Below are 13,750 nucleotides of genomic sequence, written 5' to 3'. Positions count from 1 at the left end.
ACTCTAAGCAGTTAGGTTTAAACCTCTTTTCTGAAAAATAAACAAAAGAAAATTTCAGAAGCTAAAAATTAATTAGCACCTTAAGTGTGTCTAAACATGGTAATATTCATTTGGGTTGTTGTAAATGGATAGACCAATTATGGTTTAATGTGCAATTGAACAAAGCGTTACTGAACTTAGCCCAGAAAGTGTGTGTGATTGCTCAGAGTAAATTTCTAGTGAACTGCAGCTAAAACTTGATGGCTTTTAAGACATGCTTCACTTTTGCAAAATTTTCAGCTTTTAGTAGTACTGATCGTGGGCAAATACTTCTACTTTTCCTTAATCTTATGGATTGGTGCCTGTTTCTTTGCTCTTTAAGCTGCTAAATTTGTCTGTGGTCACTGGTGGGACTAGCCGACCGAGATCCATTTCTGCAATTCAGAATCTTTTCCATTTCTTTCTTTTAGATCTCACCTTTCCTGCCGGCCCAGTTGATTTCTTGGCTCCTAGTAGTAGTAGCTGCTGTCCAAAAACTAAAAACAAAATTGTGCTCCTTTACCACCTGAGCAACACTATTATATGATGATTCGTCTGCTTTGCCTTTGTCCAAAAGCTTTTAAGCTAAATTGTACCATTAGACTATTAGTGTCAGGTGACTCAGTTAGCTACCTGCCAACTTGCATACTTAGGTTCAGGTTCTAATTTGGCTTTGGATTCCACATTGAAAATTAATTGATCAACCTGCAAGAACTTAGAAGATTGCCAATTGGTGATTATTGCCTTCACCCAAAGCTTCTTTTTTGTGTTACTGATGAGACTATCATGTCTCATCTGATGATTTGAAAAAGTAAAAATAATGACTAAAGTTACCACTTCTATTGTATTATCTTGTTTACAAGATTGAATAGAATGAATTAGCTTTTCATGCACGTATTATTGTATTATCGTATTATCTTGTTTAGTGCAAGGTAGTCTTAGGATCTTGGACGTTTGCATTCAGCAGGTAGACCTTGAGGAAACCGCCTCCAGTCAGAGCAGTAGTTGTAGATTCTACACTTCTTTTGCACCTATCTACGCCTTCTTCTGCCAAAGGCATCAAGTTTTTGTGTTTGCCATGCTTGTGTGTTGAAAGAATTGGGCCATGTTGAAATCGATGATGAATCAGATGGTGACTGAATACAAGCATTTGCATTGAAATTCTTGTAGGATGTAAAGAGAGGAGCTTTTGTCCAATCTGTTTTCACTCGTCCGCCTTGTGTTGCCCAATCATCAGCATTCCACAAGCTACGGTAGACTCTCATAGGTTGGCTCATTGGGAATGGAGTCCCAACTGCTTCATTATTGTTGAATACTCCAATAGGATGGTTTTCCACCAAAAATCTGTAATACACAAATATATACTTTTAAATACATTATGCGCTGACGATTCCAAACTATTGAATAGGTGTGGAAGGATATTGTGGGATCAAACCACAGATAAATTGTTCTTCTTTGTTCCTTTTGCCTTGAGCATAAACATTGGCGTGAAGTGTATATGGCTCTCCAGATGAGTTGCCTAAGAATTCAAAGTCAATTTCATCATGGGTAGATCCTTGAGAAGATAACTGTACGTGATAAAAAGGATGTATTAGCATGCTAGAACATCAAATGTTTGGGGACAATAGGGAAATGATTGTAAGGATGTATTATTAATAATGTTGTCACAGTGCCGGCTGAGTTACCTGGAACGAGCTTGATTTGCATGTCAAACCTTCCAAAGAGATACTCATTCTCGGACTGGAAACCAAAGGCAGAGTAATTGTTTAGTGACAGCGTGAGAAGCTGGCCACCATTTTGTATATGGACTCCATGGTCGCCAAAATTAATATCAACATCTTGGTAAAAGTTTGCAGCTGAAGCTGCCATGAGAGTACTCAGGGCACTGGAGATTAGTAGCAATGCTATAGCTGTAGAGTAGGAAAAGAAAGATATTTTCAGGTAAAGAAGCTAAACAGATGCACGTTCAGTTACTTTATGGTGGACGAGACTGGCCATTGAAGCCTTTAAATATCAGTGGCATTAGACCACCATCCATCAACCTTGTTTCGTAGGAAACATCCCAGAGAGAGGAAGAAAAGAGCCGGTACAGACACTGAGGAGCTGAGCTGCGATTGCATGGTTTTGAAGTTGACAAACACTGTTTAGATGAAACTGAAGTGAAGGAAGTAGACTAGATTGACCCACTGTCCATGGTTTCAAATAAGCCTTCCCTTATTGAGCCTCTTGTCTTGGGAGCTGAAGAGCGTGTATTTGCTTACTCACTTGCTGATTTAGTGCCTTGACATTAGGATCCATTCACAATTGCCATCCTTTTGACTTTCTACATTAAATTAGACTGATCTAACACGCATGAGACGCTGGAAACTTCCTTTTAGGAGTCTGCAAAGCATTCTTTTGTGTTAATAGATGAGGATACCGAGCTGTTTCATCATAGTGATATGGTATGCTTATTTCTTAGAAACATCTTGAATTCCCCGCCCTTGAGCAACAACTTACCTAGGTCACACTCTATTTTCTCCCCCGGTTGAGCATTGTAGCAATATTAATTAAAATTTGCTTGTATTTACATTTTTTCATTCTGGCCAGGTTGCGAGAGCCATACGTGCCTGCAGCTTATTTTATTTAGCAGCTCTCCATGCTTGGATTCTACCTTTTACTTGAAATAACTTTTCTACGTTTTCCATTTCATTCTACGCAGTATTGTGAAAAGAACTCTGGGATACTACATATTTTACTGCTTATTAATTTTCTCAGTTCATGCATCTATGAACTGCGCTCTATCTGTGTTTGATCCGGGTAGATTTAGATTGAGTTTTGAAAACTAAGGTTATTTGTAGCTCGTCTTCTTTTAAGGGTCAATCTTTACAACTCTCAAGAAAAACACTCTCGCCTGTCCCAATTTAAGTCTTTTTTTTTTTTTTTTTTTCAGAAAACAGAAGAAACCGTATGGACAGCAGTGGTGAAATAGCTTAGGCTGGTCAAATCTCAAAACCATTTGGACAGCAGCGGTGAAATATTGAAAATTGTTTGTCCCAACTTGAATATGTTGAATAAATGTGAATAGAAGGGGTTTAAAATTTAACGCTTTGGATTTCAAAGTGGCGAGTGTATAATCGGCAGCATGAGATTCTGCACTTTGGTTGATTTGAAGGAAACTTAAGCTTGCCAAACTGTCAGAATCTATTACCAAAGCAATGGATAAAAGTGTAACTTGTGCTTGCAAGAATAACATATTCCATTTTATTTGATACCATGTGTTACAAAAGAATAATGAATTTTTTCTACCCTGGGCTAAATTTACAAAATGAATAAAGAATTTTGAACTGATGTTTACAAAGGAAGACTTTTGAGAAAGCTAGAACCTAGAACCCTTGCATTCCGATGGAAAACCTTGTGGAAACCTGGAAGCATCATTGCAGTAGTTATAGATCATGTATTTATGTTGAACCCATCGGATTCTGTTGCGGCCATTAGCATCAAGTCCTTGGGTTTGCCATGCCTGATCATTGCTCAATGAATTTGTGGAACCGCAGGCTGACGATCCAGGTATCTTAACACATCCATTTGCATTGAAGTTTCTGTAAGAAACAGTGAATGGGGCAAGTGTCCAATCAGTCTTAACACGGCCGCCTTGTGTAGCCCAGTCATCTGCATTCCACAAGCTGCAATAGACTCTCATGGCCTGGTTCTTTGGGTAAGGTACTCCATTTGATTCTTGATTGTTGAATACTCTTATTGGTATGTTGTCCACCAAGAATCTGGTTTAAATAAATTTCCAGAGAAAAATTAGTTACGTCGTAGAAAAACTTCTAAGCTGCAAGGTGTAAAGGAAGAGAAGTGAAATGAATAAGACAACGAATTGATGAAAAGGGCTTACATGATCCTTTGAGGATTCCAAACAATTGAATAGGTGTGGAAGGATGTTGTGGGATCAAACCACAGGCGAAACTGTTGTTCTCTGCCACCTTTTCCCTGAGCATAAACATTGGTGTGGATTGTATAAGGCTGTCCAGAAGAATTGCCCAAGAACTCAAAATCAATCTCATCATGTGCTGATCCTTGAGATGATAACTGTCAAAAAGAAAAGAGTTTCTTGGTTAGACATTGGGGAGTCCATACAATGCAGTTTCATGAGAAACTGAAAATATGTCAAAATTTAGCAAATTTGGAATATTTTTGGACTTACATAAAAGGTCGTGACTGTGCCAGCAGAGTTGCCAGGTATAAGCTTGAGCTGCACATCAAATCGCCCGAATAAATACTCATTCTTGGACTGAAATCCAGAACCAGATAACTTGTCTAAGGACAACGTAAGAAGTTGGCCACCCTCAAGAATCTGAAACCGTTGATCCCCAAAATTCTGGTCGACATCTTGGTAAAAGTTACCAGCGGAGGCAGCCAGCAGAAGTGAGGCAATTAGAGAGAAATGTAGCAGGAATGAAGCTTTAGACGATGTAAGGGGAAACATTTTCACTCGGGATCAGGAAAAGCTTGCAGTAGCCTTGGTAGGATGTTTGAAGGAAAGAAGAGAAAATGATTTCTGGTTTGCAATGGTTGGGTTCTAGCGCAACGAAGGCTTTATATAGTTGTTGGTTACCTAATACAAAGGTCACATGATAGCTAGCTAGCTCCTGAGGAAGTATCCTAGAAAGGGAGAGAAAGTGAGAAGCCACCCACAGGCCACAACTGTAAATCAGATGGCACAAAAGTAGCAGAGTTGGCAATTGCAGTGTTGATTTATTCTGTAGTAGTAGTTGTAAAGAAGATACAACAACGGAATAACGCGTTGCCAAGCATGGAGTATGGACCATGGCCATGGGGAGAGCTAACTTTGATGTGAAAGCTTCCGCGTTCATGCCTAACAGCCAGGGTGGACCTTCCCTGTAAATTAAAAAATAAAATAAAATAAAATAAAAGAAAGGTGACACACTGGCTAACAAAGCCATATTCTTGCCATGGCTTATTACTTAAACATTAATTTAATAAAATAAATGGGTTCTTCTGTTTGTGCCCTAGCCCTTAGGGCACGTGCAAAAAAAATGGATCCAAGTGTTAGTTGTTTAGAAAAATTTAAAATTTCTCGGCTAAAGTTTACTAAATTCGTATAAAATTGTCCAATGTGACAGTGTGGAATTTCGTATTTATACCAAATGGTCCACACCAAAAACTTATATGTAGTTAGCATTTTTATGATTGGCACTATTTAATTTACAGTAGTTCTCACATGTACTGTTATTTTGTTTGGATCGAGAAATTTGATAAATGATTTGAAATTCATTCAAATCGTTCTAGTTGTTTGGATCGCTCAATAGGTGTTGGAGTTCATAATACACCAACTATTAAAATGATTGATAACTTCCTAAATAATGTAAACAACTAGAGGGATTTCACATCTTTCCTCAAATGCCTCAATGAAAACTTGTATATAATTATACTGCATCAAAAAGAAAAAAAAAAGGAAATATTTTAACTTTGTTATACACAAAAAGTCAAAGAAATAAATTCGTTCTACACCCTTTTGCAGCACTGCAAGTAATATTTTTAATTCGGGACCAGTTTTTTTTTTCTTAGCTTAATTAGCCCAGCCTAATTTTGCAAACTTAGTTTTGATCACTTTTTATCAAAGTTCTGAGAGTGATAAACGATTCCCAATTGGAAAACGATTGTCAAGTAAATTAGTCAAACCGACCAAAGTAGCCATACTTATTAATATCTTTTGCTACTTCAAAAGGGCCTAAAAGGATAAATAAAACTGCCAATCTGGCAGATTAACCGACGTTTTGACAACGTCATCAGATTAAAAAAAAAAACTCAATTTGCATGAAACCTCTCTATAAATATGCCCCTTTGTAGATATATTGTAAAATTATGTTCTTTTTTGATCAAATGCTTGTGGAGAAATTTCTTGTATTTCTTTTTTAGTTATAAATAAATTTAAGGCTAGGGACATCTCAGAAGATTAAGACTCAAAATGTTTGTCCAAAAATTTGAATATATTCAGATTATGCTTAAATGAAGTCTTAAAGACTTATTTTAGGGTGTATGACGGTCACAAGAAAAATACTCGAACTAGAAAATAAAATAGAATCTATTTCAACTTTTATTCAAACAATGTTACATGCAATCAAAATTTATTTTCATTCCACAAATTACAAAGAATAAAGAATTTCACAAAATCTGTTGAAATTTTACAAAACGAATAAAGAATTCCATTTTTTATGTTTACAAAGAAAAACAATCTTCGAGCAATCTAGAACCTAGAGCCCCTGCATTCACTAGGAAAGCCTTGTGGAAACCTGGTAGCATCACTACAGTAGTTATAGATCATGAATTTCTGCTGAACCCATCGAATCCTGTTTCTCCCCTTGGCATCAAGCCCTTGAGACTGCCATGCCTGATCATTGTTCAATGAATTTGTGGAACCACAGGCTGATGATCCAGGCACCTTAACACATCCATTTGCGTTGAAGTTTCTGTAAGAAACAGTGAATGGGGCAAGTGCCCAATCAGTCTTAACACGGCCGCCTTGTGTAGCCCAGTCATCTGCATTCCACAAGCTGCAGTAGACTCTCATGGCCTGGTTCTTGGGGTATGGTACTCCATTTGACTCTTGATTGTTGAATACTCTTATTGGTATGTTGTCCACCAAGAATCTGATTGAAACAAATTTCCAGAAAACAATTAGTTACGTAGTAGAAAAACTTCGAAGCTGCAAGATATATATATATATATAGAGAGAGAGAGAGAGAGAGAAGTGAATTGAATATGATGAAAGGGCTTACATGATCCTTTGCGAATTCCAAACGATTGAATAGGTGTGGAAGGATGTTGTGGGATCAAACCACAGGCGAAACTGTAGTTCCCTGCCACCATTTCCTTGAGCATAAACATTGGTGTGAATGGTATAAGGCTGTCCAGAAGAGTTCCCCAAAAACTCAAAATCAATCTCATCATGTCCTGGTCCTTGGGATGATAACTGCACGAAAGGGTACAATTCTTCATTAGCGAAGTGCAAAAGATGGTGCAGTTTTGCGGGAAAATTGAAAAAACATACATCCCTAAGTTACCAAATATTTAAGATTTTCGGACTTACATAGAATGTGGTTACAGTGCCAGCAGAGTTGCCAGGTATAAGCTTAAGTTGCATATCGAATCTTCCGAATAGAAACTCATTCTTGGACTGAAATCCAGAGCCTGAAGATTTGTCCAAGGACAATGTTAGAAGTTGGCCACCCTCAAGAATTTTAAACCGTTGATCGCCAAAGGTCTGGTCGACATCTTGGTAAAAGTTACTAGCAGAGGCAGCTAGTAAAAGTGATGCAATTACAGATATTTGCAGGGTGATTGAAGCTTTAAAGAAGGCAACGGAGATCATTTTTACTTGGCTAGGAAGTCTCAGAATTTCTGAAGAAAGAAGAGATTTGTCTTGCATGGGAGTAGGCTAATGAAGAAGGCTTTATATAGTCGATGGTTTCCTAGCACAAAAGTCATAATTCTTGTCCGTGTGCTCTCTCGAGGAAGTATCCTAGAAAGGTAAAACAAACAACTGCGAATAAGATGGCAAACGCAGCATAGGCTATAGCTGGCAAACGCTAGTGTTCATTACAGATGTATTATTAGTTGTACAAAGTTGATACCAGAAGTTGACATTTATTTAATTTGTCCTCAAAACCCAGTTAACTAGTGAAGATATATATTGAATGTGAGGTCTGTATCGGATTCTCAAGCTTCCTTCTGTCCTGTAAAGCGTCTTTCTTGAACCAGAAAAAAGAAAAAAGGGACATGACTAGTTTTTGTTAAGTTCCAAGGGCTTTCCTAGCATGCTAATACTTAATTCAGCTAGTTCACCAATTCAAAGATCTTTAAATTTTTTTTCTTGGTTTCCCCAAGCATTTCTAGTTTTGTGGCTTTAAGAAATTTTTTTTTTTTTTTTCAATTGAGTTTGAAGCATGGTTCGAAGACTCGGCCCAGACTGAGACGACTCGGCCGAGTCGTCACCGTCTCGACCTAGTTCGAGACGAGACCGCGACAAAACGATACCGAGATACGTGACTCGCCGAGACGTCACCGTGAAGGGTTGAAACGGCCGAGTCTCATCGAGTCACTTCGAGTCATCCCGAGTCAATTCGAATTTTTATTATTTTTATTATTTTTTAATTATTTTTGTTTATCATATTTTTTACAATTTTTAGAATATTATATATTTTAAAAATTCGCGTCTCGCCGAGACCGCGACCGATATGCCGAGACCGATGTGGAATGGTCTAGGCCGCGACGGCAACCGCAAAACCGCGACGGCGACTTTGAACCATGGTTTTTGAACATGACCTGTGTTGGGAATGGGATTTTCCCCATTGACCTTACCATACGAATGAAGTGGTCAAAACTGCCAAACAATCCAGACCTGGAATTAATCAGCAACAGTGGCTGGTCAAGAAGACTACCAAACAAATCGAGATTTAGCGACATTAGAAATGGCCCAAGCTCTTGAATTGTATACGCTGGATGTAGGTGGGGAGGGGCTACTGAGGAGAAGTAAAATTCTCCCATTCTCATTCTACCACACTGTTAACTGACTGTTGGATGTTTTGACAATATCAGCACTCAACTCCTTTGAAAATTCTCCATAATGCTGCCCCTACTTTTAAGTTATGTAGTTGCCATCATCTTCACTCAATTCTCATATTTGTGATTTGATTTTCATTTTTGACACAACGTCTACCTTTTCTTGAAATTATAAGCCTGATGCCTAAAAACTTTCTGTTTTTCTTTGCTCAATTTTTAGCAGTGGAGTGATGGTATTTAATAAGTGAGGCGGGGGATTTAATAAGTGAATTGAATCCAAAACTTTTAATTCGTCGAACTATAACCTTAACCGTTAAGAATTTTTCGGTTTCTTTGGAACTTTATTCATTTAGGACCAAAGACCATAACTTTTGGCATTCATACATAACTTTTGGTTTGTTCTTCCGTTTTTAATCTCTATATGTTTATTCAGCTTCTGCAAATAATAAAGTAAAGAAAACGTCAAGTTATTTAAACTTAGCTAGCTTGCAAATATTACTCTCTTGTTTTGAAAGCTTTAACTTTTAAAACGCTTAAACCTTTTAAAAACCATGTGATTGAGAGGCTTCCATGATTAGGCAAGCCATTAGAACCCCATGTATCAGCATTCTTGAAGATGAGATTCAATGGAACTTTTTGAGGGCTAAAGATAAAAGGGATACTATGCAATGTGATGAAAAACTGATGCTTGAACATTTTGGTTACAAGAAAGATTTTATTCATGTTCAGACTTGAATAATTGCAGACAAAAAATAAGAAAGACTCGAAAGATTTTATTCATGTTCAGACTCGAACAATTTGTAAGAAAGATTTTATCCATGTTCACACTTGAATAATTGCAGACAAAAAATAAGAAAGACTCGCAAGATTTTATTCATGTTCAGACTCGAACAATTTGTAAGAAAGATTTTATTCATGTTCACACTTGTTTCGACTTTTACTCAAAAAATAATATCTAATCAACATTTTTTTTCTCATTCTACAAGTTACAAAGAATAAAGAATTTCACAAATCTGTTGAAAGTTTACAAAATGAATAAAGAATTCCACTTTTGATGTTTACACAGAAAAACAACCGTCGAGCAATCTAGAACCTAGAGCCCCTGCATTCACTAGGAAAGCCCTGTGGAAACCTGGTAGCATCACTACAATAATTATAGATCATGAATTTCTGCTGAACCCATCGAATCCTGTTTCTCCCCTTAGCATCAAGCCCTTGAGTTTGCCATGCCTGATCATTGTTCAATGAATTTGTGGAACCGCAGGCTGATGATCCAGGTACCTTAACACATCCATTTGCATTGAAGTTTCTGTAAGAAACAGTGAATGGGCCAAGCGTCCAATCAGTCTTAACAAGGCCACCTTGTGTAGCCCAGTCATCTGCATTCCACAAGCTGCAGTAGACTCTCATGGCCTGGTTCTTGGGGTATGGTACTCCATTTGATTCTTGATTGTTGAATACTCTTATTGGTATGTTATCCACCAAGAATCTGATTAAAATAAAAATTCCACAAACTCATTTAATAATAATAAAGAAAAAAACTGCTAAGCAACAAGATTTTTTTTTTCAAGCAGAGCAGTGAATTGAATAAGATGATGAAATGATGGAAAGGGCTTACATGATCCTTTGAGGATTCCAAACAATTGAATAGGTGTGGAAGGATGTTGTGGGATCGAACCACAGGCGAAACCGTTGTTCCCTGCCACCTTTTCCTTGAGCATAAACGTTGGTGTGGACTGTGTAAGGCTGTCCAGAAGAGTTTCCCAAGAACTCAAAATCAATCTCATCATGTCCTTGTCCTTGGGATGATAACTGCACAAGAAGGTACAATCCCTCGTGAGCTGAGTACCAAAGATGGTGCAATTTTGTGTGAAATGGAAAGAACAATCCTAAGTTACTAAAAAATGGAAAATTTTCGGACTTACATAAAATGTGGCGACGGTTCCAGCAGAGTTGCCTGGTATGAGCTTAAGTTGCATGTCGAATCTTCCAAACAAATACTCATTCTTGGACTGAAATCCAGAGCCCGAAGTTTTGTCCAAGGACAAGGTCAGAAGTTGGCCGCCCTCAAGAATCTTAAACCTCTGATCCCCAAAAGTCTGGGCGACATCTTGATAAAAATTACCAGCATAGGCAGCGAGTAGAAATGATGCAATTATGGTAAACTGCAGGAGGAATGAAGCTTTAAAGAAGGCAAGGGAGATCATTTTTACTCGGACAAGAAAAGTGGAGAGCTTCAGAAGTAAGGAGAGATTTTTGCGTATTCAGTTTGCTATGCTTGGGAGTAGACAAATGAAGGCTTTATATGGTTGATGGCTGCTTAAATTCTTGTCCGTGTGCTCTCGAAGAAGTATCCTAGAAAAGTAAAATAAACAACTGTAAGTCAGATGGCAAACGTAGTATTTAGCTGGCAAACGTTAGCGTTCATTACAGAAAAATCAATTATGAAGTTGGCACAGCCAAGACCGCGTTGCTGCGCGTTGAGAGCTATAAACTTTTAATTTCAAAGCTCCTTTCAATTATTATTCGCTTTCATATATTCATGCCAAGGAGTAAAGCTTTGAAAAAATTTATTGATGGTGACAGAAAACGTCTAACAAAGATCTTCTATTTTCCATTCCTTCTATTTTCTTTTTTCTTAATCTAGGTGTCATCATGGTTATTAATAATATCCAGGTAAAAAATATATTGCGATAATTATTTTTTGATGTATAAAAATTTGGATGATTTTGAGTCTGACTACCATTATGAATCAAGCCATGCACAACAACGGAATAACGCGTCGCCGAGTATGGACCATGGGAAGAGCTAGCTTTGATGTGAAAGCCTCTGGGAGTGCCTGAGTCCTTCCCATAAAAATAAAATAAAATAAAATGAAATGAAATAAAGGTGACGGGCCGCCTAATAAAGCCATATTCTTGCCATGGCTTATTACTTTACATTAATTTAATAAAATAAATGGGTTCTTTTATTTTTGCCCTTAGGGCACGTGCAAAAAAAAAAAAGTGTCCAAGTGTTAGTTGTCCAGAAAATTTTAGATTTTTTTGGCAAGTTTCTTAAATTTAGGGAGTAGATGATAATGTTTTAAAATTTGAAGTGCGTTCATCCCTTATATTTTGTATGCTTATCCTGTGTCTTAAGGGTACATTTGATTCATGAGATGACACATGATTAGATTAATTATCCTGTATTATTTCATGTTTGATTATATTTTATACACGATATGATAATGACACATCATTTCTAGCCGAATTAATCCCTTATTCATGGAATAAAATAATCCCATGGAGGAGATAGTTTAGTCCTTCTGGAATGACAAACAAATAAGATGATAAAATTTTAGACTAACTTATGCTTACAAAAAATTCAAATTTATACTTTTATAATTATATAACCTTGCTCCCACACGATAGTATAATATGAATGGACTAATTTGTCCCTATTAATTAATTTTAAAGTTTTTTTGACTATTTTGCTCCTACTATCAACATAACAATATTTGGACTAATTTTTCCTTATGAATGATTCAAATTCATACTCACTATTATATAACCATATTCTCACATATTATTAATATGATAATAAGTGGGCTAATTAGCCCATACTAATTATATTAAAATTTTTTGAGTAATTTGACCCTATTCATTATTTTAAAAATTTTGAGTAATTTACCCGTATTATTTAATTTAAAATTTTGACTAATATGCCATACTAACATCATAAAAGAGGGACTATATTGCCCTTGGATTAAATTACACTTACTAAACTTATTTTCTAAACCAAATTCTATACAAATACATACCCTTATTAATTGGGTTTATGAATGAGGATTTCAATAAGTTCAAACTCGATCCAAAAAAAATCTTTTATATTAGCTTGAGTTTGACTCATTTAAAGCTTTTAAATGGGTTAGATTTTAATCAATTTAACCCTAACTTAGTTAAAACTATGCCCATTATTTAATTGGATTTCAAATTTAGGTTCAAAAACTTGATCAAAATCTATTTTTAAGGGATCGAATGGGCTGAGTTTGAGTGAATGCAAATTTTTATACATCAAAACCCTTGATTTACTTTATAATTCTAAAGTTTCAAACTACTCTATTTTAATAAAAGTTATAAATATTAAATTATTTTATTAAAAAGAATCTACAAATTAAGGGGTGCTTTAGTCATTAAAATAGCAATTCTATCTCATCCAATCTCCTACCAAACACAGGATAGGATTATTTTTCAATATATTCCATCCAATCCAGAATCAACCAAACACTAGATAATTGAGATTATTTATCTGAAGATGACTCAACTCAGAATTAATAATCTAATAATGAGTCATCCCATCTCATTTGGTTCGTGAATCAAACGGACCCTAAGGGTACAGAACAAAAAGTCCTTAATAAAGTTCTCCAATGTCATGGCAGAAATTCATACTTATACCATACGGTCAATACCAAAAAGTATATGTAGTTAGCTTTTTTATGATTGGCACTCTTTAATTTACAATAGTTCTCTCATATTATGTAGATTTTTTTGGCATGTTTAGGGTGTCTATTTTGTGAGATACTACATATACTGTGGCTTTGTTTGGATTGAGGAATTTGATAAACGATTTGAAATTTATCCAAATCACTCTAATTGTTTGGATCGCTTGATGGGTATTTGAGTTTATAATGCACCAACTATTAAAATAATTGATAATTTATAAAATCAAATACCTCCTAAATAGCGTAAACAGCTAGAGGGATTTCACATCTTTCCTCAAATGCCTCAATCAAAACTTTTATATAATTATACTGCATCAAAAAGAAAGAAAAGAAATATTTTAACTCTGCTATACACAAAGAGTAAAAGAAATAAATTCGTTCTACCCCATTTTGCAGCACTGCAAGTAATATTTTTCATTTAGGACCGGTTTTTTTTGTTCAGCTTAATTAGCCCAGCCTAATTTTTCGAACTTAGTTTTGATCACTTTTTATCAAGTTCTGAGAAAGATAAACGATTCTTAGCTTCCCAATTGGAAAACGATTGTCAAGTAAATTAGTCAAACCGACCAAAGTAGCCAGATTTAACTAGACTTATTAATATCTTTTGCTACATCAAAAGGGCCTAAAAGGATAAGTATAACTGCTAATCTGGCAGATTAACCGCTGTTTCGACAACGTCAT

General features: G+C 36.1%; 3 protein-coding genes and 1 pseudogene across 3 annotated transcripts; all 4 read right to left on the bottom strand.

Moving 5' to 3' along the window:
- Positions 1-956: 956 nt before the first annotated feature.
- Positions 957-1,887, bottom strand: LOC113771861 (annotated as a pseudogene).
- Positions 1,888-3,273: 1,386 nt separating this feature from the next.
- On the bottom strand, positions 3,274-4,555 carry LOC113770806 (probable xyloglucan endotransglucosylase/hydrolase protein 23). Its single transcript, XM_027315391.1, has 3 exons — positions 4,208-4,555; positions 3,899-4,092; positions 3,274-3,779 (listed from the first exon to the last, which is right to left on the bottom strand). Exons 1-3 carry the CDS (start codon positions 4,487-4,489, stop codon positions 3,377-3,379), a joined length of 879 nt encoding a protein of 292 aa, XP_027171192.1. The 5' UTR covers positions 4,490-4,555; the 3' UTR covers positions 3,274-3,376.
- A 1,691-nt stretch (positions 4,556-6,246) lies between these two features.
- On the bottom strand, positions 6,247-7,415 carry LOC113772019 (xyloglucan endotransglucosylase/hydrolase 2-like). Its single transcript, XM_027316556.1, has 3 exons — positions 7,115-7,415; positions 6,804-6,997; positions 6,247-6,674 (listed from the first exon to the last, which is right to left on the bottom strand). The coding sequence occupies exons 1-3, from the start codon at positions 7,394-7,396 to the stop codon at positions 6,272-6,274; spliced, it is 879 nt and encodes a 292-aa protein (XP_027172357.1). The 5' UTR covers positions 7,397-7,415; the 3' UTR covers positions 6,247-6,271.
- Positions 7,416-9,669: 2,254 nt separating this feature from the next.
- On the bottom strand, positions 9,670-10,819 carry LOC113772017 (probable xyloglucan endotransglucosylase/hydrolase protein 23). Its single transcript, XM_027316554.1, has 3 exons — positions 10,512-10,819; positions 10,205-10,398; positions 9,670-10,075 (listed from the first exon to the last, which is right to left on the bottom strand). The coding sequence occupies exons 1-3, from the start codon at positions 10,791-10,793 to the stop codon at positions 9,673-9,675; spliced, it is 879 nt and encodes a 292-aa protein (XP_027172355.1). The 5' UTR covers positions 10,794-10,819; the 3' UTR covers positions 9,670-9,672.
- Positions 10,820-13,750: the final 2,931 nt, after the last annotated feature.

This window comes from Coffea eugenioides, chromosome 5 (genome assembly GCF_003713205.1).
Source record: "Coffea eugenioides isolate CCC68of chromosome 5, Ceug_1.0, whole genome shotgun sequence".
Taxonomy (NCBI): Eukaryota; Viridiplantae; Streptophyta; class Magnoliopsida; order Gentianales; family Rubiaceae; genus Coffea; species Coffea eugenioides.
This window is presented reverse-complemented; position numbering and strand designations above follow the sequence as displayed.